Source organism: Cannabis sativa, chromosome 9 (genome assembly GCF_029168945.1).
Source record: "Cannabis sativa cultivar Pink pepper isolate KNU-18-1 chromosome 9, ASM2916894v1, whole genome shotgun sequence".
In the NCBI taxonomy this organism is placed as follows: domain Eukaryota; kingdom Viridiplantae; phylum Streptophyta; class Magnoliopsida; order Rosales; family Cannabaceae; genus Cannabis; species Cannabis sativa.
In genome coordinates this window covers 7,659,848-7,685,128 of record NC_083609.1, presented here as the reverse complement: position 1 = coordinate 7,685,128, position 25,281 = coordinate 7,659,848, and the positions used below count along the sequence as shown (strand labels likewise).

At 32.9% G+C, this 25,281-nt stretch overlaps 1 protein-coding gene and 1 non-coding gene across 3 annotated transcripts; one reads left to right on the top strand and one right to left on the bottom strand.

The window, feature by feature from the left end:
* The first annotated feature begins 7,378 nt into the window (after positions 1-7,378).
* On the top strand, positions 7,379-7,485 carry LOC133031598 (small nucleolar RNA R71). Its single transcript, XR_009684701.1, has one exon. It is a non-coding gene; the product is annotated as a small nucleolar RNA R71 (small nucleolar RNA).
* Positions 7,486-14,389: 6,904 nt separating this feature from the next.
* On the bottom strand, positions 14,390-17,611 carry LOC115722164 (vesicle-associated protein 2-1). 2 transcript variants are annotated; one of them, XM_030651296.2, is made up of 9 exons: positions 17,229-17,611; positions 16,252-16,304; positions 16,075-16,145; positions 15,843-15,924; positions 15,578-15,693; positions 15,310-15,492; positions 14,992-15,189; positions 14,794-14,871; positions 14,390-14,695 (listed from the first exon to the last, which is right to left on the bottom strand). In XM_030651296.2, the coding sequence occupies exons 2-9, from the start codon at positions 16,298-16,300 to the stop codon at positions 14,582-14,584; spliced, it is 891 nt and encodes a 296-aa protein (XP_030507156.2). In that variant the 5' UTR covers positions 16,301-16,304; positions 17,229-17,611; the 3' UTR covers positions 14,390-14,581. The 2 variants fall into 2 exon arrangements, with proteins under 2 accessions (XP_030507156.2, XP_060959555.1); XM_061103572.1 differs by having other exon boundaries at positions 14,390-14,692; positions 17,229-17,549.
* Positions 17,612-25,281: the final 7,670 nt, after the last annotated feature.

Genomic DNA, 25,281 nt, shown 5'->3' with positions numbered 1-25,281 from the left:
ATATTTTTTCACTTACAGCACTTATTCCCCCCCAAACTTGCTTCAAGGCTCATGGCATAATAAGATATGTTCAGGGTGAAAAGAGTTGAAGATAACGAATTTAGCTCAGTTAAGTGGTGAAAAAAATTTTTCAAACAGGCTAAGGCTCAACTTTGGGTATACTATGGTAAAAATTTCTAGGTGGGCTTGAAAGGCTCAATCGATCCAAAGAAAATTTGCCTAAATCATTTTCCAAACAAAAATCATCAAGGATTTCGCTTCAAGAGAGTATGTCAAACAAATTCTATTCCATGTTCAATCAGTCATTCCACAATCCAAATAGAACACAAGTGATATGTGAGAATAGCAAATGTTTTAAACCTACATGAATCACTTCCTAGCACACATCCAATTTACTTCAAACAGTTGCAAGTCAAGCACACAGTTATGTTTCAATCCATTGCACAAGTGAATAACAACAATTCAATCCATTTTTCAATTTAGCTATCACGCAAGACTAAAAAAAAACTAAAACAAACTAAACTAAAACAAATAAATGCGAAAAGATAAATTAAGTTCCCCCCCCAAACTAAAATGCACATTGTCCCCAATGTGGGAAAATAAACCAGGGTGAGAGAAACTTACCTGAGCCCCTTAAAAGGGGTTTGGCGGCGGTGGCTGGTCATAAGGGTTGAAACGGGGTGGCATAGGGAAATAGTTTGGATCATCCACACCGATATTCATCCTCGTGACAAGGGTGTTCAATTGAGCCACCTGCTGCTCATCGAAGATACTCCGCTGGGCCATGTAATTTTGCATATGCATGTGTTACGAATCGATAATTCGGACATTGTGAGTGTACCGCATGGCGGGGGTCAAGAGGCCCGACAAGACGTGGTGGTTCGATGTCCTCACGTGCCTCTTCTTCTCTTGCCGGAGGACCTCCTTGAATCCGGCGGTTGACCATGAGGATGAGGAGGTTTGAAGCGCGAAACGCCGCCAAGTTAATAGGGCGCTGGGGCGGTACCTTTGTATCATATGAGTACTGTGGTACTCCATGTTTCTCACATAGGTCAGTGATTATTCCAGCCAACCCTAGTCCTCCACCGGAAGATCCCTCAACCATGATGTCAAAGGTCGTTCGAACAATATCCCCCACATTCAAATTATACCCTTTCATAATGCCGTAAACCCATTTAAGTCTGTCCATTTGAGCATCAGAAAAATGCTTGTTGGGGAGCATCCTCGCACTAACAAAGTAAAGCCAAGCCTTGGCCACTGGGTTGAGTTCACATCGGTACAATTGGTATGGTACTCCACTAAGCTCATGGAACCTAAGGCCAGGATACCCTAGAGTCTCAGCCATATCCACATAATTCGTACTTCTCTCATAGAATTGTTGTTTCAATTGTTGTTCTTCATAAGTGAAAGTTTGGAGATCATAAAGGGCATGAATAGCGTCTGCGGTAGCAGGCACTCTAACCCCCCTAACTTTAACTTTGCCCTCTTCTCTTTCAGGCCAGTTGGCTAAAAATTCCAAAGCTAGAGTTTGATTACCACGCTCAGTGACATCTACGAACTTAGTCCACTGCCTCTGTAGGATTTGATCCCTAATAGATGCAAAAGCAGGGGGAATGTTGGCAGTTTGGCTTAGGTTGACAATGTCTATCCCTCTATCTTCAATGAACGCCCTATCTTTCAATTTTAAAAACCTCCCTTGAGCCTCCATGTTGGCAAACCTAACTCTATCAAGGTTAGGGCGTCCCCTAGATGGGTTGGATGATGAAGCTCCCTCTTCATTAACCCTTGACCTCTTTGGACCCATAACTCCCAAATTTTTTTTCTAACTCTCAAGATTTTTCAAAATTTTGACAGCACTTCCCCTTAAAAATTGACTTCCCGGGATTAAAATCCCTTTCAATTTAACCCAATTCTATTCACACAATCAATTTCAACAATGTATATAGCAAAAATCCCAAATATCCACCAAATAATTCAAAACTATCCAACAAATTCACAAATTTTTCAATAAAAATTGGAATGGAAGTCTTAGAATCAATACCTCAATGACAATGTTCCTTTACTCATCCTCCATTGTTGACATCTTGAAGCTTTTGAGAAAAAAAAAATGAATAAGGTATTTGGGTGAGGTTTTAGGGATTTGGGGTTGATTTTGAGTGGAAAATAGTGTTTAATGTGAAAAATAAGGGTTTAGGATGATTGTTGATGAAAGTTTATGGTTAGATTTGGTGGAAAAGAGTTTAGAATGGGATTAGATGAAGAAAAAAATGGTGAAAAGGGGTGTTTTCGGCGTGGAGAAGAGAGGGTGTGAATGAGGTGTGATTTTGAAATGTTAGGGTTTTTGGGATTTAAAAAGGGAAACTGACCATCTCGCCGCGGCGACCTGTAGCCTCGCCGCGGCGAGAATCCGTGAAAATACAGAGGATTCTGTAAGTCTTATCTCGCCGCGGCGGCATGTTCCCTCGCCGCGGCCAAAAATCTCCAAAATTGGCCTGTTTCTGTAAGACTATTCTGGCCGCGGCCAGACATCTCATGGCCGCGGCCAGACATCTCATGGCCGCGGCCACTGACCCAAAATTATTTTTTTATTTTATTTTTTTTTTTTCAGTAACGAAACAGAATGAACATCAAGAAAAAATAACAGTAAACTTAAAGAGAGTTCAACTAAATCAAAAGAAAACTTGGGTTGCCTCCCAATTAGCGCTAACTTTATCGTCGCTTAGCTAGACGTTGATCGAGATCTTTAAAGTGGCGCCAAAATCATGGCGGACTTAGTTTGATCAAATTGACCTCCCAAGTAGAGCTTTAATCGCTGTCCATTCACTTTGAAAGTATTAGGACTTTCACCTTTTAGTTCCACTGCTCCGTAGGGAAACACTTTGATCACCGTAAATGGCCCTGACCACCTTGATTTTAATTTACCAGGAAACAACTTTAGTCTTGAGTTAAAGAGTAGAACTTGTTGACCAGGTTGAAACTCTTTTCTGACTAGATTTCTGTCATGCCATCTCTTAGTTCTTTCCTTGTAAATCTTGGCGTTCTCATAAGCTTCATTTCGAAATTCTTCCAACTCATCCAACTGTAGTAGTCTTTTACGCAGTGAGCAGCCTTTTAAGTCCATGTTCAGAGTTCTCATTGCCCAATAAGCCTTGTGTTCTAGTTCCACCGGTAAATGACACGCCTTTCCAAACACCAACCGATATGGTGACATCCCGATTGGTGTTTTGAACGCTGTTCTATAAGCCCACAATGCGTCATCCAACTTTCTTGACCAATCTTTCCTTGATCTCTGCACCGTTTTCTCCAGAATCATCTTTATTTCACGGTTAGAAATCTCAGCTTGGCCATTACTTTGCGGATGATAAGGTAGAGCTGTTCTATGACGAACACCATATCTCAAAAGGAGTGCTTCGAATTGTTTGTTGCAAAAGTGACTCCCTTCATCGCTTATGATTGCTCGGGGAGTTCCAAACCGAGTGAATATGTTCTTTTGAAGGAACCGAAGGACTGTTTTACCATCATTAGCTGGTGTGGCTGCAGCTTCCACCCATTTTGACACATAATCCACAGCTAATAGGATGTATAGATTGCTAAACGATGAAGGAAAAGGACCCATAAAGTCTATCCCCCATACATCAAACAACTCTACTTCCAAGATTCCTGTCAAAGGCATTTCGTTTCTCCTTGAGATGTTTCCTGTACGCTGACAACGATCACATGCCTTCACAAAAGTACTAGCATCCTTGAAAAGCGTTGGCCAAAAGAATCCACTTTGCAACACCTTGGCATTTGTCTAGTTCCACCGAAGTGTCCCCCACATGGTAAAGCATGACGGTGATTAAGAATAGAGTACATCTCCTCTTCAGCACACACCTTCTTATTAATCGATCCGCACAAGGCTTGTAGAGGATTGGCTCTTCCAATAATAATGTTTCACCTCGAAAAGAACTTCTTTAGTTGTTGTCGAGATAGCTCGTAGAGGAGTGATATTGGTACCAAGAAGTTAACATAATCGGCATACCATGGTACCATCGGACTTTCCCTCACACTAAAGAGTTGTTCATGGAAATTGTTCATTTATTTGTACCTCTTTTGTATTCGACTTTCTTCTAGTTCTAGTCTTGACAAGTGATACGCCACCAAGTTCTCGCACTTTCTTGTCTTTTATGTCTAGATCAAATTCTTGCAAAGAAGAACCCATCGAATCGCCGTGGTTTGGCATCCTTCTTCTTCATCAAGTATTTGATTGCCGAATGATCCTGTATACACTATCACTTTATTACCACTCAAGTAGGGTCGAAATTTGTCACATGCAAACACTATGTAGCCGCATCTCTTTTTTCAGTAGTAGCGTAGTTTAGTTGGGCATCATTCAAGGTTTTGCTTGCATAATAAATGGTTACGAATACCTTGTCAACCCGTTGTCCCAAGATCGCTCCAATAGCATAATCAACGGCATCGCACATGATTTCAAAAGGTAATTCCCGGTTTGGTGTAGTCACAACCTCGGTCTTGAGATTAACTTCTCCTTGAGAATTTGGAATGCTTCAAGACAATCTTTCCCAAATTCAAAAGGTACTCCACTAGCAAGAAGATTGGATAGCGGTTTGGCCACTTTGGAGAAATCTTTGATAAATCTTCTATAAAACCCGGCATGACCCAAAAAGCTTCGAACTCCCTTCACTGAAATTGGAGGAGGCAAGTTCTCAATTGTAGATACTTTGGCTCTGTCAACCTCAATACCTTCTTTTGAGATTTTATGTCCCAGCACTATTCCCTTCCGTAACCATGAAATGGCACTTTTCCCCTGCACCAAATTAGAATCTTCACATCTTCTAAAACCAACTCCAAGTTACTCGGACATTGGTCAAACGATGAGCCAAACACTCGAAAAATCATCCATGAACACCTCGATGCACTTTTCTATTAAATCGAAAATATAGCCATCATACACCTCTCAAATGTTGCTTTGGAGCATTACATAGCCCAAATGGCATTCGTCGAAAAGCAAAAGTACCATATGGACATGTGAATGTTGTTTTCTCTTGATCCTCCTGCTATAGCTATTTGGTGATACCACGAGTATCCATCAAGGAAACAATAGTACTCTTCGTCACCGCCAACTTGTCTAACATCCGATCAATGAATGGGAGTGGAAAGTGATCTTTTCTTGTGGCCTTGTTGAGTTTTCGGTAGTCAATGCAAATTCTCCATCCCGTGATAGCCGATTCTAGTTGGGATGAGTTCATTCTTCTCATTCTTCACCACCGTCATCCCTCCTTTCTTTGGAACAACTTGAACTCGGGCTCACCCATTTCTGTCCGAAATAGGATACGCTACTCCCCTGCATCTAACCACTTCAAGACTTCTTTTCTGACAACCTCCTTCATTGGTGGATTTAATCTACGTTGTGCATCAATGGTTGGTTTCACTCCTTCCTCCATTAAGATTCTATGCATCACGGTTGAAGTGGCCGATCCCTTTAATATCCGCTAAAGTCCATCCAATGGCTTTTGAATGCTTCCTTAGAACCCGTAATAGCTTATGTTTGTCTCGCAGAAGATAGGGAAGAAGCCACAATAACGGAAGTGTCTTATTTTCACCCAAATATTCATACCTGAGATGCTCTGGTAGGACCTTTAACTCTAGTTGAGGAGGCTTTTCAGTAGATGGGGTAGGCTTTGTTGGTATGACTCCTAACTCTTCATAATACTTTCTATTCAGCGGTCCATAAGAATCGAGCCACATAGCATATTCATAAGCTTCCTTACCATCTTGTTCTACCACCTCTTCTTGTACCAAAGTCAGATTAAGAGGATCTTCAGCATGTGTCTTTGTCTCCACCAACTGGTCCACCACATCAATTGCAAAACAGTTGTCACTAGCTGTAGGATAGGTCATTGCTTTGAGTACATTAAATACAACTTCATCTCCTTGTACCCTTAGCTTTAACTCTCCTTTCTGAACATCAATTAGTGCTTTCCCTGTTGCCAAGAAAGGTCTCCCCAGGATGATAGGAACATTACTGTCTTCTTCCATATCTGCGGAAACAATGAAATCAGTGGGAAGATGAACTTGTCCACCTTTACTAACACATCCTCAATGACTCCTCTAGGGTGAGCTAGCGATCGATACGCCAATTGAAGAGTTACGGTAGTTGGCTTTGCTTCACCTAGCCGCAATCTTTTGAACAACGACAAGGGCATTAAGTTAATACCGGGCTCCCAAATCACATAGTGCATTTATCCCTTCAATTTTACCAATAGTACAAGGAATAGTGAAGCTCCCTGGATCTCTGAGTTTTGGAGGGAGTTTCTTCGTAGAATAGCGCTACACTCTTCGGTTAGAGCCACCGTCTCATAGTCTTCCATCTTCCTCTTCTTTGACAAAATTTCCTTCATAAACTTCACATAACTTGGCATGTTGCTCTAGAGCTTCAAAGCAAAAGGAATGTTAATGTGAAGTCTTTTGAAGACTTCTAGAAACTTGGTGAACTGCTTGTCTAAGCTTGACTTTCTCAGCCTCTGAGGATATGGTATCTTTACATGATGATCAATACTAATCGGTGGAGACTGTTGTGGTGGTGATGGGCTATCAGTAGCCTTCTCTGCTGTCGGTGTTGGTGTCTGCACTGGGTGAGCATTTATTTCTACATCTACCTCAACTGGTTGTGGTAACTCAGGCCCATCATACTTCTTACCGCTCCTCAGGGTAATTGCCTTGCAGTTTTCTTTAGGATTGACTTCAGTGGTGCTAGGCAAATTTCCTTGAGGGCGGGTTGCTACCTGAGTTGCTAGCTGGCCCATCTGAATCGTTGGTCTTTAATTGAAGATCTAGTTTCGGTCATGAATTGGGCATAAATGGTTCAAACTAGAACTTCCACCGCAGGATTGTTGTCGATTAAACCGTTGGTTCGATTTCTTTGTTGATAGAACCCACTATTTCTTCGGTTGTTATTCCGGTTGAACCCATAATTGTTGTTGTTGTTGTTACGTGAAAAATTCCCAATGGCCTTAGCTTCATCCATTGGCAAATCATCCACATCTCGCTTGGCACTCCAGAAAAGTGATGACTTCCTCCACATAGCTCACAAAACAATTTGGGCTTGCTTAGCCTTGCTGCAATGATTTTAGTCAATGCCTCAACTTTGTTGTTAACTTTGTGATGGCATCGACTTCTAACACACCGGCCTACTTTCTTGGATTGACTCCTTTCGAGTTGGCCAACTTCTTGGTTGTTTAGAGCCATCTCCTCCAATAGATCATATGCCTCATTAGCACTCTTTCTCATAAAAGCTCCGCCAGCTGCTGCATCTATTAGAGTTCTAGTATTACCAACCAACCCGTTGTAGAAGTTGTGAACCAGCATCCACTTCTCTATACCATGATGGGGACACCTCCCGATCGTATCTTTAAACCTCTCCCAGGCCTCATGGAGAGATTCATTATCTTGTTGGCAGAAATTATTAATTTCTCCTCTCAGCTTTGCGTACTTACGCATTTGGAGGAAAGAACTTTGACAAGAATTTTGTTGCCAGATCATTCCATGTAGCAATAGAATTCGGTGGCAAAGAATTCAACCAACTCTTGGCTCGTTCTCTGAGAGAGAATGGAAACAACCTCAATCTAATGGCATCGTCGCTAACTCCATTAACTTTAAAAGTTTCACAAAGTTCCATGAAGTTAGAGAGATGCAAATTAGGATCTTCAGAAGGGAGACCACCAAATCGGGAACTCAAGGACCGCACCATTTGAAGGATGGCAAGGGTTTGATCTCGAAGTTGTTTGCATCCACTTTGCGGTGGCCTAATACATGGCACCCCGTCAGAGTAGGGAGAATGTAATCTCTCAAGCTTCGGCCATTAGCTTGATCTTCCACAGCGCCTCCATTATTACCATTATTACGCCCATTGTTCCCAACATTATTGTTCACATTGGCAGCCATGATTTCTGATGTTTCGGCGATTCTTGCCGAAACTCTTTCTTGCCTCTTGTTCTTTCGATTCTTCCCGCAAGTTTTCTCAATTTCAGGATCAACTGGTAATATGACTGATTGTCCTTGACGGCGCATGCACTTAGGATTCCTGAAATAAATCAAGAAAATATTGCAAGAAAAAGGTTAGAAAAATCAGCAAGAGAAAATATACCAAAGTAGAAGTTAGTATAATTTTATGTAATATTAATCTTTAAACAATTCCCCGGCAACGGCGCCAAAAACTTGTTGCTATATTTTTAAGCGCTACGCAAGTATACGCAATCAAGTAGTAAATCTCACACAGGTGAGGTCGATCCCACAGGGAATTGGATTAAGTACTACTAAATTATACTTATGATTCTATTCGGTAAATCAAAAGCAATTACGATTTTAAAAGCAGTAAACTATGAAAGAAATTCAGAAAACTTAATAACACAATTTAAAGTTAAGCAAGATGAGACAATAGGGAGGAGAATCCTGTTGTTGTTTACCCAAATTGTTAATGATTAATTACTATCCTATTCTTGAGGTGAATGACAGATTATAAAATAACCTAGCTCTCCTTTTCGGATCTTTCGATTCTAAATCACATGTTATCTAATTAATTCCTTAATTAAACTAACATGAAATCAGCATTAAGCAATAATCTACTCGTCACATAAGTCATGTGCATACTTTCGTTTCACATAGAACATCGATTATCTTAATTTTAACATTCTCAATTCTCACTTTTCAGATTTTGAATTGAGATCATAGAGCATGCACAAGGTGATCAATCTTAAACATGAAATTAAACACAAATTAAGATAATTTCACACACACAAGAATTGAGGAATGGTAATTAAACATTAACTAGGCAAAACATTAAACAACAATCATCATCCTCCCTAAATGGGAAATTTAGTTCAGAAATAAATCCATAACCATTCCTATAACAATATTCAACATAAGTAAATTAAAGAGGAATAAAGAAAAGAACTGTTTGAGGATGAATTCTGGATCTTCACTTGAATCTCTATGCTCTTCCTGCGCTCTCAGCTGTGTTTTAGGGTTCCAAATCGCTCCCTCTGACTTCCAATCGCAGTTTTCTATTTATACTTGAAATTTAGGGTTCGATGGACGAAAATACCCCCGGTCCGTACGGGATCTCGCCGCGGCCATGCTTCCTCTCGCCGCGGCGAGAATGTGCCAAATTTATGGACTTTCTGTAAGTTGAATCTCGCCGCGGCGAGCCTCTTCATCGCCGCGGCCAGATATGCAAAAAACTCAGAAATTAAGTTTTTCTTCGGCTCAGCACGTCTTTCAATGAATTTCTGCACCCGAGACCTCTTTTTCTCCAAAGAACCTGAAAACATAGAAAACAAGCGTAATTCCGTCCCAACACAGCTAAGAATGCACATAAATTGGATCCAAAACATAGGCTAAAAATAGCCTAACACAAATTATTCTAAACCGCTCAATTAACCCAAAAAAACCGAATTAAACCGATTTATATATTTTTTAATAAATGGGTATATCTTATATTATATAAATTACATTTATTAGTTAAACTATTTTGTATTTAAAGTTTGCACATTTTAATTTTTAACTTAAAACTTAGATTTTACAGTTAATAAGTTTTAGTGTATTTGTCACTTTTTTTTTATTATTATTTTATTCAATTATTTTTTGTTTACTCAATTATATTTATCTTATATTAAAGTTCTTAAAATTAATTTAAACTATAGCATTTTTTAGCTTGAAATATAAATAATATATTTTTATTTTTTTAAAATTTAATTACTTGAATTCTAGAAACTAACAATAACAATTATAAAAGAAAAAAAAGAAAGGTTTGGACAGGTTAATCCGACCAAACTGACAAAATCATTGGGCGGGTTGAACTTTTTCTAAATTTTCATTGGGCGGGTTACGATTAAATATTTGCAACCCGATATTTATATTGGATTAATAAAAATATGCTATAACCCGACTAAACCGACCGATGTACACCCCTATTGAATACAACCAAAAAGCTTCAAAGATGAATAGTCTAGTTATTTTCCAAACAAGAATTAATATGGATTAATATTGTCAAGAATCCTAGTTAGAAATCTGTTTATGGAGTACACTCCACATTGAAAGGCATGACACTAATAAGATAAGTACAAACCAGAATGTGCAAGAAGTGTTAAAAAAAGTTTATGTTATGTACTTATATTTTCTTTTGGTCCTTCCATTGTGCTCATGAGAGTGAGGGCAAGGATGTTGGAACTGAATACCTTGAGCCTGCAGAAACGGAGTAAACACTCTATACTCTCCTCCCCAGTTAGATTGCACAGTTTTGATAGGTAAAGAAAACTGTTTCTCAACTAGGCACTTGAATTTTAAGAGCACAGAATAGGATTTAGACTTGAGGTGTAAAGGAAAAATCCAAGTGAACCTACTAAAGTCATCTATAAAATGAATGTAGTACCTAAAGCAATTTATTGAGGGTGGAGAGGGTCCCCACACATCTATGTGAAGAAGTTGTAAGGATTGAGTAAAATGATTGGTTGAGAGTGGAAAAGGTTGTTTATGGCTTTTCCCTTTTTAACAAGCATTAAAAAAATTTAATTTCTTTATAGAACATGGAATAGGGTGTTTTATGAAGAGTGTGAGGTAATAGATGTCCAAGTTTAACATGCCAAAGATTTATATGAGTACTAGTAGCAGAGAATAACAGTTGAGGATTTTTAATAGCAAAATTAGAATCTTTATTTTATTGATGAGTGATTATAGTTACATTTATTTGCACATGTTTGAGCAACAATGTAATTATGTTGGAAAAACTTTAATCAGAATCTTAATTTACTATTCATGCATGTTAGATTAGAATTATAATCTAACATCCTAATATAGAAAATTCTAATACAATAAAGAAACACATAAAGAGATACGGAAATCCTTACATTGGGTACAAAAGAATATTATGTCTCCTTCCATTTAAATCTTTAACTCTTGATTCCTGTCTGCAGGAGAGTATACTCAAGATCTGAACTTGAATCTTCTCCTCATTCGATTGTGCTCATCACAGTCTTCCACAAAGGCTTGAGTATCAACTTGAATAATGTGGGTTGATACTAAAATCACCTTTGAAAAATTTAGAGATTGAGAATTACTAGTGAATTTCAAAAACTACAAAGAAAAAAGAGAAGAGAGTTGTCCAACATAAAATTAAGAGGTTAATTTTTTCTTCTCATCACTTTCCTTATTTACGCATTCACTTAGGGCTAGGTTAGATCAGATGACTTAAGTAAAAACTTGGGTTCATATCTAACTCTTAGGGCCAAATATATTATGGGCTTTTGAGTTAGATTTGTGCCACTTTATTTCAACTAATAAAACTAAAGTGTCTTTTCTAATTTTAGTACTTTTCTCATCTAATTATTTACATACCAATTTTATTTTAATAATTATCAAATAAAATACAATTTCAATACATTTATTAATTAGACTCACAAAGAGTACTAATTAACAAATAAACACTTATTTTTCTTTTCTTCTCAAGATTGCCCAAACTTGGTGAAATTCTCAAATAAGACGCAATCTATTTTTGAATTCTAATTGACTTATTAAATCAATTAGTTGAGTCTACAAGATGATATTATCTCAGACAATGTGAGGAATATGACCCATATAACCAAGCTCCTAATAATCAGATCTTGAAATTTACCGAATGAATTTTCTAACTTACTAATTCCTCCTAACTCCACTATAGATTCAGAATTGTACTTCTAATTACATTGAACACTTTATACACAAAGTATAGATACGCTATAATTTATCTATTGTTTCAATTACAATAATCATTGATCCTCTATAGATGGTATAAATTGAGTAGGAACAAAATTATCGTTTTATTCTTTAATGTATTTTATCCTTAAAACACTTAGCTACTTGTAAATGATGTTTTGGGAAACTAATATAATTACCGAAATGAGTGCTCTATCATTTATCGCGTTACATCAAGCTCTAAGGAAACTAGCATTTCACTTCTAATAGACATAAAAGTAATAGATTTCCATATCTATAATAAATACTTCCACTCAATTTCACTACTGAGTTCCTACGATGTAAGTATGGGCTAGTTCAACTGGTAAGCTGGTAACGAACAAGTCAAAGAACTTGCACAATACATTAAGGTAGAGCTTAACCATCTCAAGATTGAGATCAAATGATCTATGATCAACTAAGTGACATTGACTTAAAAGAGATACAACGGTAAGTTTATGATATATTTACTACTGTCAATATCGTTCTAGTTCAATGTATAGTCGATACATCCAATGCTAGTTTACTTTACTAATATACTGGAAAAGACATTCCACTTTATCCAAGTGTAAGCAAACCCCCATCATTGATTGTCACTTCAGTGTAAATTTAGTGCACTGATAAATCGTGGGACTAAATAACTTGAGACATATAATCATAATAACTTTTCACTATGATGGCATCACTATAATTGTGAATAACTATATGTTCGGGATTTAATAGATCTTATATATTAAACCTATAATCATGTATAAAATATGTGAACAAAACATATGACTAAGTCATGGTATGATTTATGATCTTTATTAAAAGTAAATAAGATTACAATGAAAATAAGTTTTATTTAGGGCACAAAATCCTAACAAAGTATTACATTGAACATTGTAATCAACTGAAGAAGATCTAGTACTACAACTATAACTTTGATCCTTAGCAGAATTGGAGATTGTGGCAAGATGTCACTGAAGTGTGGAAGTAGATGATCCCTTCCCAAGCACATATATGCCATGTTTAATTTTTCCTTTGACTAGAACCTTCCCTGATTCCTTATCCTTAACAAAACAATAATTTTTGTAAAATTCAAGAAATACATCATTACCATTAGTTAATTTGGATACACTAACTGGATTTTTCTTGATAACAGGAACAGTTAAAACATAATTAAGATTAAGAGAAGTATAGTGGTTAGAAGGGATTGTAGAAGTGCCTATGTGATAAATTAAGATTTTCTTACCATCACCAACTGCTAGGGATTCACATCAAGTGCACAGAGTGGCATAATCTAGATGTTCCATTTCAATTGCAACATGATTTGTTGCCCCTGTGTCAGCATAATAGAGAAAATCATCTCCAAAACCAAGGACAAATGTGGATGAATATGCTTGTGGATCTGGTGTCTCAGCTAGTTCCTATTAGTTAGGAAGGCTCAATGAGGTGCATAATTACCAATCGCAGAGTTGTTCTTGGATGGAGTAAAGGATTTGGCAAAAATGTAATGACAAATTGTAGCAGTGTGACAGATAGGCCTTGAATTGTTTGGTGGAGGGGTATCTTGAGTAGTTTCTGCCATAGTTTTTGGACTGACCATTCTGATTTGGTCTTCTTGAGTACTGAGAAGGGCTTTGATACTGATTAAACCAAGTTATTGGACCATTTGTTGTGAGATTAGAAGACATTTTGTTTCAAATATTAGCTATAGAATGATTCCTTTCAAGCCTGCATTCATGAGCCATTAACAGAGCTTGGCTTTCCTCAAGACTGGAAGTAATACCAAACACAACTGGATCATATTTAGGTCCAAGTCCATTCAATAGTTGTAATTCCACATTTCGATAACTAATTGTACATTTAGTTATAGCAAGATTATCACGGAGATTTTATTTTATCAACATAATATGAGGCGGATGTGTCATCTTTCTAGATGTTGGTGAGTTGACTCTTCAATTGAAGAAGCCTTGCATTTGATTGCCCTGCGAATATTTGTTCAAGAGCTCTCCAAACTTCACAGGAAGTGGAATATGCAGCAACAAAACCAATAATTTGTCTATCATGGATGATCGAAGCCAAGACAAAAAGAGTTGATCACAATGTTTGTATTGCGAGAAGAGAGAATTAATCTGGCCCATTGATTAATTTTTCAAGAGGAGATACATTGCTAAATAAGATCTCATCAAGATCATGCCTGATCACGGTCGGAACAACTTGGGATTTCCAGGGGAAAAAATTTACTTGATCGAGTTTAATAGTTAAAGATGAAGTGAGTGAGTTTGAGAAGGGATTCTATTGTTGATTTGTGTTGGTTGCCGAAAGGGCAGGAACCGCTACCAAAACTACAGTTGTTGGTGGGTTAGAAGACGAGTCCATTAACATGGTCAAAATAGCTCTAATACCGCAAAGAATTGTAGAGTTTCAAGGAGTCTTAGAAAAAACTTCAATGAATGAGATAGTTTTAACTTTTTTCTTGGTGTTCCCTTTTTTTGGAGAATTAGTTTTTAAGAATTCACATACCACATTCAATTTCAAAATTAAGTGACAGTAATCATGAAATGTTGATTCAATACTAAATATTATAATCCTGCTAAATTATATAAAACATGATAGTATCAGTAAAAAGAAAGAGCAATTCCGTGACAAATAGGCTAAACTTTTCTTTTATTTTAGCTGCACATTACAAATTAGAAGAGAATCCATATATTACAAGATCAAATACAATTAAAAACCAAACAACTCTATGAATGAGAGACCAAGTCACTCAATACCTTAGTTATTCTCCTATGGATGAGAGACCAAGTCACTCAACACCTTAGTTATTCTCCTATGGATGAACGAAGTACCCGGCCACCAAACCGACGAGGGCAACCATAAAAACAAAGAAAAGGGGGAATCCTACTTGAACATCTTTCTTGTTGTTCTTCCTCTTCAACATCTCCTGCCAAAAAAAGAAGCAATATACTAAGAAACTTGAAAACATGGGAGAAATGTCACATTATTATTAAAAGTACTTGACTCGCTCAAGATAATTCTTACCAATTCATGCTTAAGCATTTCTCTCTCTTTGATGTTCTTGCTTTTCTCTTCTGTTAGCTTCAAGATAGTAAGTTCAGCCTGAGAGAAAGAATGATCATATTCAATCAAAACTTGCTCAAAATGACATCCAACAATACAGTTGTATACAAAAAGATAATAAGGTAAACAGATGGGAGTTTATAGGAGGAGAAAGCTGACCTCTTTTAGCTTTGAATCCACTATATTCAACTTTGATGTCAACTCTTTGAAATCTTTGTTTAGGTTCAGTAATGAACCATCCTTTGCTGGTTTTGGTTCTTCCACATCCTCTTTAGTGGTTCTGGCCTCCATTTCATTATCTGCTCTTAACTCACTCTGATCTGAAGTTGGTTCAAATTCTTCAAAATCTTTAACAATCTTCCAAAAAGAAAAAGAACAATGGAGGATCAGAATCAATACCGGCATGGTTAGTTAACAAAATGGATTTTTAGTAACTGTTTAAGACTACATAATAAACTACCAAAAAAATTATCTTACCTTGTGAGGTGGTGGTACATTTTCAAGTCCACTAGGAACTTTATCTTTTAAAACTAAAGTTTCATAACATTGATCTTGCTTTGATTCTCCATTTTTTGGTAGCAATACTGGGGAAGGTGCGGGGCTGATGAGCACGACTCTTAGCTTCCTCTCTTCAACATATTTCCCCCCATCTTTTGAAAACTGTTCAAAGAAGAACAATTTGGTATGGAAAAGTACATAAATAAGATCAATATTTCCAAAGCAAATAATCACAACAAACTCCTACCAGTTCAGATGTAATATCCTCTTCTGTAGTTTCAGCCGAAACATCCGTGCACTGAATCAGAAACTTGTCTTTACACTGCAAATCAGGCGGAGCTACACGCTGAGCTTGCATAGTCACTGCACCAACCAAATGAAGAGTGAAACTATGTCCCTCTTTTTCTTAGCAGATATTAGGCAATTACACATATTTATAGCAAAACTTATTTTGGTTGTATAATATGATTTTGTGAATGTAAATTGAAAAAGATATGCAGTGCCATAAAAACCTGTAAAATCACATGTTGCATTGGGCTTTATGATGCCTGTGTTCGGTCTTACACAATATTTCTTGGGAGAAGTAGTTTTCACCTGCAAATACATTTTGAAGTTCATATAAACACCACAACCAACCATATTTTCCTATAATTTCATGTGAATTCTAGATGGAAACATATCAGTCATTATAAAGAAAAACAATGCTGAACTTTCCAATATAGAAAACATTACAAATCATTATACCTTAAAAGCAAGATATTGATTAGACTTGTTGCCAAGAATGATTGCACAAGAACTTTGTTTCTTCAACTCAACTGGCAAAAGAAATGGATGTCAAGATCAATGGCTTAAAATGAGAAATTAGTAAGGAAAATAATGACAAATAATTGAAAGAAAGAACTTTTATTAACTTTCACTTACATGTAAACTTGAGTTCACTAGGTTGTATATCCAAGAGCTCTGTAGTCATGGCTCTAATCATCATATCACCATAACCAATCAAATTAAAGTCAATGAATGATAACAATTATTACAAAACTTTAATTGCACTAATGGCTATAACCACCTTAATACCAAAGCCGATGAAATTGCAGTCAATACTCAACAACTCATATAGCAAAACTTTAGTTATGATATGCCACAAAATAAAGTGTTTTAGAATAAAAGTTGCACTTTAAAGATTTTAAAGTTCACACTAAAATGAGAATCTAAATACAGACCAAGTTAAAAGGCAAAAACTTGTAGATCACATGTTAACAAACACAAGCCTGACACTCAAAAATAACTAATCAAATCAACCAAAAATATAAAATTCAAGTGCCAAGTGATTCAAAACCGGTTTAATCTTCAATAAATCTTTATTAGTAATGGCTTGCATTCTTCAAAAAGAATCAACCTTTACAATGTGTACGGTCATATTTCTTAAAACAAATAAATAAATAAAATCACACAAGCCAATTGGAAAGAGGCTATTCAACTTTATACAATATAGACCTATAATGTACTTCAATTGTATTCTTGTAAGACAAACTCAAGTACTGCAATGAACCAAATTCCCACTGCAGTGGTAAATAGTACAATGCCAAAACATCCATATTTACTCAACCAATTCACAAATGCCATATTAGAGCCTTAAACAACTAAACAAACCAAATCTCACTTAGCATTGACCAAATCACACAAAACCCACATCTTTGAACCCCAAATTCTGTACAGCACGACTACCCAAAAAAAAAAAAGTAAACTTTCTTTCTCATCAAGATAACAAAAGGGCTCAAACCCAGAAACCATAACAGGAAATCAAACACATATTCAAGTGCAGGGCTTTACTTATTTATTAAATTTTAATTTTTTTGAAAAAAAAAACACATTTAAACAAGAGGGTGGTGGAGAAAAACCTGAATTGGGAGAACAGAGATCTAAAAGTAAGCAAAGGTTGTAAATCAAACTTGGAACAGGAACACAGAGTGAAGTCCAAGGAAAACAGAGAGAGAAAGAGAGAGAAAGAGAGAGAGTTTGGTGATCTAAAAACACTAAAATGTGTAGATGATAATGTGTTTGTGAAGCAGAGAAGTGAAAACAAAGCAAGAGAGAGAGAAAGTGTCGTTGGTTGCTTTACGTTGTTGAGTTGGGTTGGGGTGGGGTGGGTCTATGTCTGTGAACCGTTTCGTTGTACTACTTCCACTCTCTCTCTCTCTCTCTCTCTTTCAGTTTCGCCATCTTTTCTTAGGAGTGGCCAACGGCTTTCTATTTTAATATTCGGCTCGGCTCTAATCCCAACCTAGCCATTTTTAGAAAAATGACAGCTTTTCATTTTATCAAATTTCACAACATTACTATTCTCAAAAAAAATTCACAAGATTACATTATTCAAAATAATAATAATAATAATAATATATGTTTTCAAACTATTTCTTGATATCAAAAAGAATTGGTATAGTCACAACAATAATAAATATATGTTTATGATTTGATTTTAGTATTTTGTATTTGTGTTTTGGTATAAGTTGGGAAACTGTCTGTTTCTTCTTCGACTGCTACATGGTCATTTTTTAGGTTGTTTGAAATTAAATGTTAATGCAACAATAAATAATCATACACAAAGGATTGAAATAAAAGCTATAATAAGGAATTTAAATGATTCTATTAAGTATATATATTCTTATTTGTTTACATTTTTACGTATATAATTTTTATTTTTATTGTTTTTATTAGCATAAGCTAACAATTATGTTTTGTTAATTTATCTTGTACTAGTTTTTTGGAAATTGATGTTAGTTTTGATGATTTGCAGGTTTTAGCTGTCCAAACAAAGTGTTGTAGCATTAGATTGGACTCTTACTGTGGGTCTTTCTTTACATTTTGTTGAGTCTAATTATTTAGCAGTTGTAAATATTCTAAATGTTCTTCTTTCCTCAATGAACTTGATTCTTTATTAGAGGATTTAGTTAATTTAATGTCTAGTTTTCTTAAAGTATCCATAATTTATGTATATCGGACAGCCAATGAAACTGCACATAGATTGGCTTGGCATGCTCTTCGGATAGATAGAGAACTAGTATGGTAGAATACTTGAAATTTGTATGATATTTTGATTTCTTTTTTCAGTAAACGTATTCTTTATTACAAAAAAAAAAAATAGCGAGGTAAGTATTTTTAAGGGAAGTTAATAAAAAAAATAGGAGAAAAGTAAACCAATAAATAGGATTTTTATTTTTTAAATTATGATAATCATATGATTTGCGTCTTAAATTATTTTTTTTAAGAAAAGTAATAAAAATCCCTCGAATTATCCAAATAATTACAAAATTTAACCTTCGGTTGTATTTTGTTCATTTTTCAAAATAATTTAATAATATAGTCATGAGCCAGATGTATGTAATTATTTTTTGTAAGAGTCTCAAATTATAGTAGATTAGCTCGGGATTAGTTTTACATCACAAAAATGTTAGCAAAAATTAAAGAAATACAACCGAATGAGCAAATTTACAATTATGTCTAAAATTTGAGGGGAATTTTTTACAAAAAAAAAAAAAAAGAAGTTATAATAATTCAAGAGCAAAACTTTATGTAAGAATGTTGTGACAAATGTCATAGTTCGAGAGTAAAATCATATTTATTTTATAATAAAAATATAATAATGTTACATAATTTCAAGTATGTTTGGCTAATTTATTGCTACATCAGAAAGAGATGCCCTAAAAGCTTAAATTTTAATATCTCAAAAGGTAATTCTTATTTTACTTTTTTTTGTCCCACCAAGAACATTACAAAATAATAATAAAAAAAAAAAATAAACTGTATCAAACTTATCTTACTTTATTGTTGTGTAATGCCCTCACTTTAAGTTTTTATTGGACCTTTACACCCATAAAATTATGGCTCTTATACAATACGTCACTCTACTTGCTTCTTAGAATGAAGACTGGCTTTGCAAATCAATATAAGTGTTTCCAGCGTACTTTGTCCTCACTTGTACGCTTTCTGAAAAAACTTCACAAGAGGTCTCCCATCCCAAGATTACTCCAAGTCAAGCACATTTAATTATATGGATTAAAAAAGAATAAAATATTGGGCAAAAATTCACTCTAAGGGTCGGCCATAAAGAATCAATCTCTAGTTATAATTTTGTCACTTTTTTCAACCACTTATTCTTTTTTCAATAATACCATATTTTCTAATTCAATCTTATAAATGCCAAAATTATTTATTTAATAATTATAATTAATTATCAAATAAAATTGTCATTTATTTAATTTATTAATTAGACCATACAAATTCTTTTAATTAATAAATTGACCCCAAAACTTCTTTTCTTCACAATTAAGCCCTTGCTTAGTGAAAATTCTTAAATAAGACATAGTCTAATTTTAGAATTATAATTGATTAACTAGAATCAATTGACTGAGTCTGCAAACAGTTTTATCTCAACTAGTAAGGGGACCATGGCCTATATAACCGAACTTTCAATAAGTAGAGCTAGAATTTACCAAGTACATTCGCTAACTTATTAATTCTGCCTTGCCACTATAGATTTAGAATTGAATAACACTCTCAATTATATAGAACGCTCTATATGTACAACGATATAGATTCGTTATGATTATCCATTGTTACAATCCTAACAGTCAAAAATCCTCTATAGATGATCTACACTTGCATCTAGTATTGAGGCTGTGCAGAAAATGGTTAGTTTTTTTAATCATTTTTTTTCATTTTTTTTATTTGTTTAAGATTGTTTTACAGTTGTTTGCCATGATCTATTTATTTGACGTCAATTTCATTGTTCTTGCTCTATCTCGCTAGAATTAATAATTATTTTCTGGGTATTCTCGTGTTGCTGTGGTGATTATGTCCGTGGGTGTGGAAGATGGAGGTAATAAATACATTTCTTCTTCATTCACTTTGGCTATTTTTATAATTTTTTATTTTAGTTCTCCTATAAATACATTTGACGAGCTCACTGGTAAAAGAGTTTTGAGGGATAAGTTGAAAACTATCCTTTTTTATTATACATTAACCAAATATAACTCTAAAATAATTTTAATTAATAAATACTCTCTTTTATAATCAAAGTATCAAATATAACCTTACATAACTTATTAAAATTAGAATTTTAATGCACATAATAGGGATATGACCTATAAAACTGGGTATAAATTAAAGTGTAATAAAATAAAGGTAAAAATAAAAAGTGGGTACAGAGTGTAATCTAGGTGTGTGGTTCTTTTACGTTTTTCTAAGTGGTTATATCTGCTTCATTATTTTACATTTATTTTTGTGTTGTTTTAGTAGTTTTTTTATTCCGATTTTTTAGGACTGAACTTGCAAATATAGCCACTATTGCATCTGGTGTAAAAACTGTGCAAAAGATTGTTAGTTTTTTTAATCATTTTTTCCTTTTTTCTTTGATTTATTTTAGTGTTGTTTTGTCATGATTATTTATTTGACGTCGATTTCAATATTTTTGTTCAATCTCACCGAAATTAATTGTTGTTTTCTGACTGTTCTGGTGTTACTGTGATGGTTTTATTTGTGGATGTGGAAGATGGAGACCTTTTTTTTTCTTTGGTTTTACAATATAAAAGAAAAAAAAAAAAGAGAAGGACAATACAAATGTAATTTCTATCGTGTTGCAGTAAAATTAAAAAAAAATTACCCAAAATTTAGTATTTTTATAAAAAAGTCTAATTATATTTCTGGTGAACTTAGTTGGATGGCTTAGCCTTAGCCAGCTTATTAGCTGCTCAACAGTCACACTAAGTGACTAACTGGTGGTATGGTATGGTCTACTTCTGCAAACCACATGCAAATTTCTAACTAATAATTCACCGAAAGTGCATCACCAAATAGTAATAATATATTTTTGAATTGGATATTTTTATATCATAATATTTATATATATATAGCACACATTTTTTTTTAATTTTTCATTAAGCGGGAAAATATGAGAAAAGAATAGTAAAATATATAATATTTTTATAAGAAGGTACAAAGGCAAACCATTATATCATCTTCTTTAAACTTTTTTGCTTTACTTTTTCTTCTTTCTTAGGGTTCTTAAAGTTTTGAATTAGAAATGAGAAATAATTAGGAAGTAACCAAATCAATTGTGGATCTCTTACTAATTATTAATTACTAATCAAAGCAAAAAAGATAGCAAAGTGAAGGCAATAACAACATTATCTTTGTCTATTTGGATCCCTTTTTTCTCACTTTATTATCAACGTGTAGTGTAAAGTTATTTCTTTTATGCATTTGACCTCTTTCACTAATGAACTTTATTTAATAATTCATGGATATATAAATTGTGAGTGTTTTTTTAATAGAAACAAGAAGATTTATGTGTGTAAACTTTCATTTTGAAAACAAAAAAAAAAAAGTTATATATTTAAGATTGTTATCTTCCAACTTTTAAATTCTTATGATCTGTTAAAAATTTCTCTCAAATTATACACAATTAAAATATAGATTTATGCTAAGTTTTAAGTTTTATGTTGGCTAACAAAATGTTAATGGGACTAATGTGTCATTGCAATATTAATTGATAAAATTAAATTAAAAATTTATTCTTTTATTGTTTAGGGATTGTTAATAAGAAAATTGATTTGAGAGAGAGCATATAAGAGAAAGTTCCTTTAAGTTGAGAGAGAAAGTAAAGAATAAGTCCATACAAGAGAGAAAGAGAGCAAATTAAGGATGAAAATGAACAATGATGAAAAAATATTAGAGGAAGTATATATTGTTAGAGAGAGAAAGTGAGCAAAACTAATAGAGCCCAAAAGTTTTGATTATGTGTTGGAAAAAGAAAGTGTTCAGAAATTTTTTGACCAAAAATATAATTTATTGTCTTAATCAAAACATTCATGCTCTTCAAATTTTATATTTTAATTATTATTATTATTTTTTTCTTAGTTGTATTATAGCAATATTGAATAGATTAAAAAACATTGTCATTTTGATATTTAGTTGTAGAGTAAACTAATATTCCACTCAAGCTTTTCTCTTGAAAAATGATTGTTTCAAATCATTTACTTGTTTTGGAAGCTTGCAGTTATTATTATTATTATTATTATTATTATTATTATTATTATTATTATTATTATAATTATTATTATTATTATTATTTAAAATTTCGTTTTTATAATTATTAATTAATTAATTAATTTAATCAATTGTCACTACGTACAACAAAAATAGATATCAATGAGGATTTCGTCATTGACGAAGGTCTTTTTCGTCATTGATGACCATTAGTGATTGAAAAATAAACATTAGTAACGACATTGTCATAACTGATAATGTTTATTTTTTTTAATTATAAGGTCATTTATTATCGTCACTGATAACACTATTAGTGATAAATTTGTTCTCACTAAAAAAAATATATTTTTTAAAAAAATTATTAATTAGATTTTAAATTATTTTTTATAAAATAATTTTATATTAAATATTAATAGAACTAACATAAAAGAACATAATAATATACTAAAGAAATTTCATATGAAATATTAAAACATTACATACTAAAAAACTAATAACATTGACAACGAAAACAAAAGTGAGAGTTCATTTAACGTAGATAAAAATACTAATAAATAACTAAGTAATTTTTTCTTTTAAATCCAAGATACTTAAATATTAGATAATTTTTGAGACATCTAATTAAAAGAAAAAATTATACTTATATTGAAAATTAATTTTTTATTAATTTTAGATCAAGATAAATTAAAATAATTTTTAAAATTTATTTCATTTTAATACATGAATTTCAAAATATATATGTATGGATTTCGAAATTGATTAATATATTTATAAAAAATTAAATTTGAGTTGAAAATTAATTTTGGACCAACTTAAATTAAGAAATTTTCATAATATTTATTTGAAATTTAAACTAAGGATGGAAAATAAATTATTATTTATTTTTGGATCAACCTAAGTTATAATTTTATAAATATTAAATTAAAATTTAGATTTAGATTTATCTAAATTAGTAATTTTAATTAAATAAATATATTAATATTAAAATAAATACATTAAAGTAAATAGATAGAAAAGTAATACTTAAGTTGTAAGTTAATTCTTAATTAATTTTAGATCCACTTAAGTTAGTAATTGTTTTATACATTTATTTTGATAGAAATTAATACTTAAATATTGAAAGCTAATTTTGATAATTAATATTTAAGATACTAAAGTGTTAATTTTATTGAAAATTTTATTATTGGGTAGAAAGTTAATTTATTAATTTTGAACCTACCTAAATTAAGTAATTTTTATAGAAATTTATTTTAAAATAAAAATTTATACCCAAGATAAATTTATTTTCAGAACTACCTAAGTTAGTAATTTTCATTAATATAGATTAAAATTTATACATTGGATATAAAATTAATTTTATAATTATTTTATTTCTAAGTTAGTAATTTTAATAAATATATTAAAAGCCCAAGGCAAATGTCCCATGGTTCCTCCAAAAACTGCTCCTCATCTGAAGAGAAAAAGGCCTACTAGTATTCTTCTTGAAAACTTCATGCCACATTCTCATTATTTTTATTATATTGATCATACTAGAGATATGAAATTTTATAAGGGAAGGAGTTTTACTGATGAGAAAAAATTTAATGTGCTTGGTCATAAACCATGGGGTTCTTATGAGTTGTGGTCTTTTTTAGACCGTGTATGAGCTATCTATAATGTGTATATTGATTATAAATACACATTATATAACAACTAGGTATTGTATCTCTTTCACATCTTTGTCTTTCACTCATATTTTGTAAGAAAGAGAGTCTTTGTTGTGTAGAGGATAGGGTGTTTGTCTTCCTCTATGTTTATATATTTTGTATTGTCTTGAGTCTGTATTCAATTCTACAAAAGAAGAAGAGCAACAATGCTACCTTTGGGAGAAGGTTACAAGCTTTCGGGAGAGTGTTGACTCGGGATAAGGAAGCACTCTTCAAGGTGATTGAAGAGAGTTCGAGCACTTGAAATTTTAGCAAAATTTAGTAATATATCAAGCTTTGCAGCATATAATAAGAGGGAGTCTATTTATGCATAAGTCAATTATTTTGTATTTGTGAGACCTATTTAATGAATTTTATCTCTGGGCGTGATCCCGTGGGCTAGTAACACAATCTGAAAGAATTGTTGATACTACGTATAAAAACCTTGCGAGTTTTTATTTTTCTACACTGTTTGTTTTCAAATTTATTCTTCAATTACAGAGTTGTGTTCTATACGTAGCTACCGAATAATTATTTTAGTACCAATATTATTATTCCACAATTAATTAAATTAATTAATAGGTAATTATAAAATACAAAATTTCAATATTTTATAAAATATTTACAACTTAATGTATATTATCATTTGTTACATATTATTTGTTTATTACAGATTTAATCAATATAATAATAATAATAATAATAATAATAATTTTATGTTTATTTATTTTCTCATGGTATTTATTGATATACTTATCTCTGACAAAAAATAAAAAATGCAGATTTGTTTTTTCTACTGCAACAAAATGTCTTTGATATATTGTAATAATAATAAAAAAAATTGTTTATATGTGGTCTCACTTATTGTCATGCATATGGGACTAAGGGATTTATTACAGTAATTTATATTTTTTTTCTTTGACTTTATCGGAGGAAAATTTGAATTTGAGACTTTTTCTTTATGAGAAGAAATGTAAAATCACTTAACTAAGTCTATAACCAAAAATTTGTATTTTTTATTACTATTAGGAATTGATTACATACATGTTTTTTCTTTTCAATTCAATTAATATATATTGAATTTAAATAAAATAGTGTGTATTCCTTAAAAAAAGTTGTTTGATTGTTTTTTTTATTGTGTTTTTTTTTTCTTTTTGTAAAAAAAGTTGTTTGATTGTTGCAATTATTATGATTTAATATTTTATAGTTGAGGTATCCTATA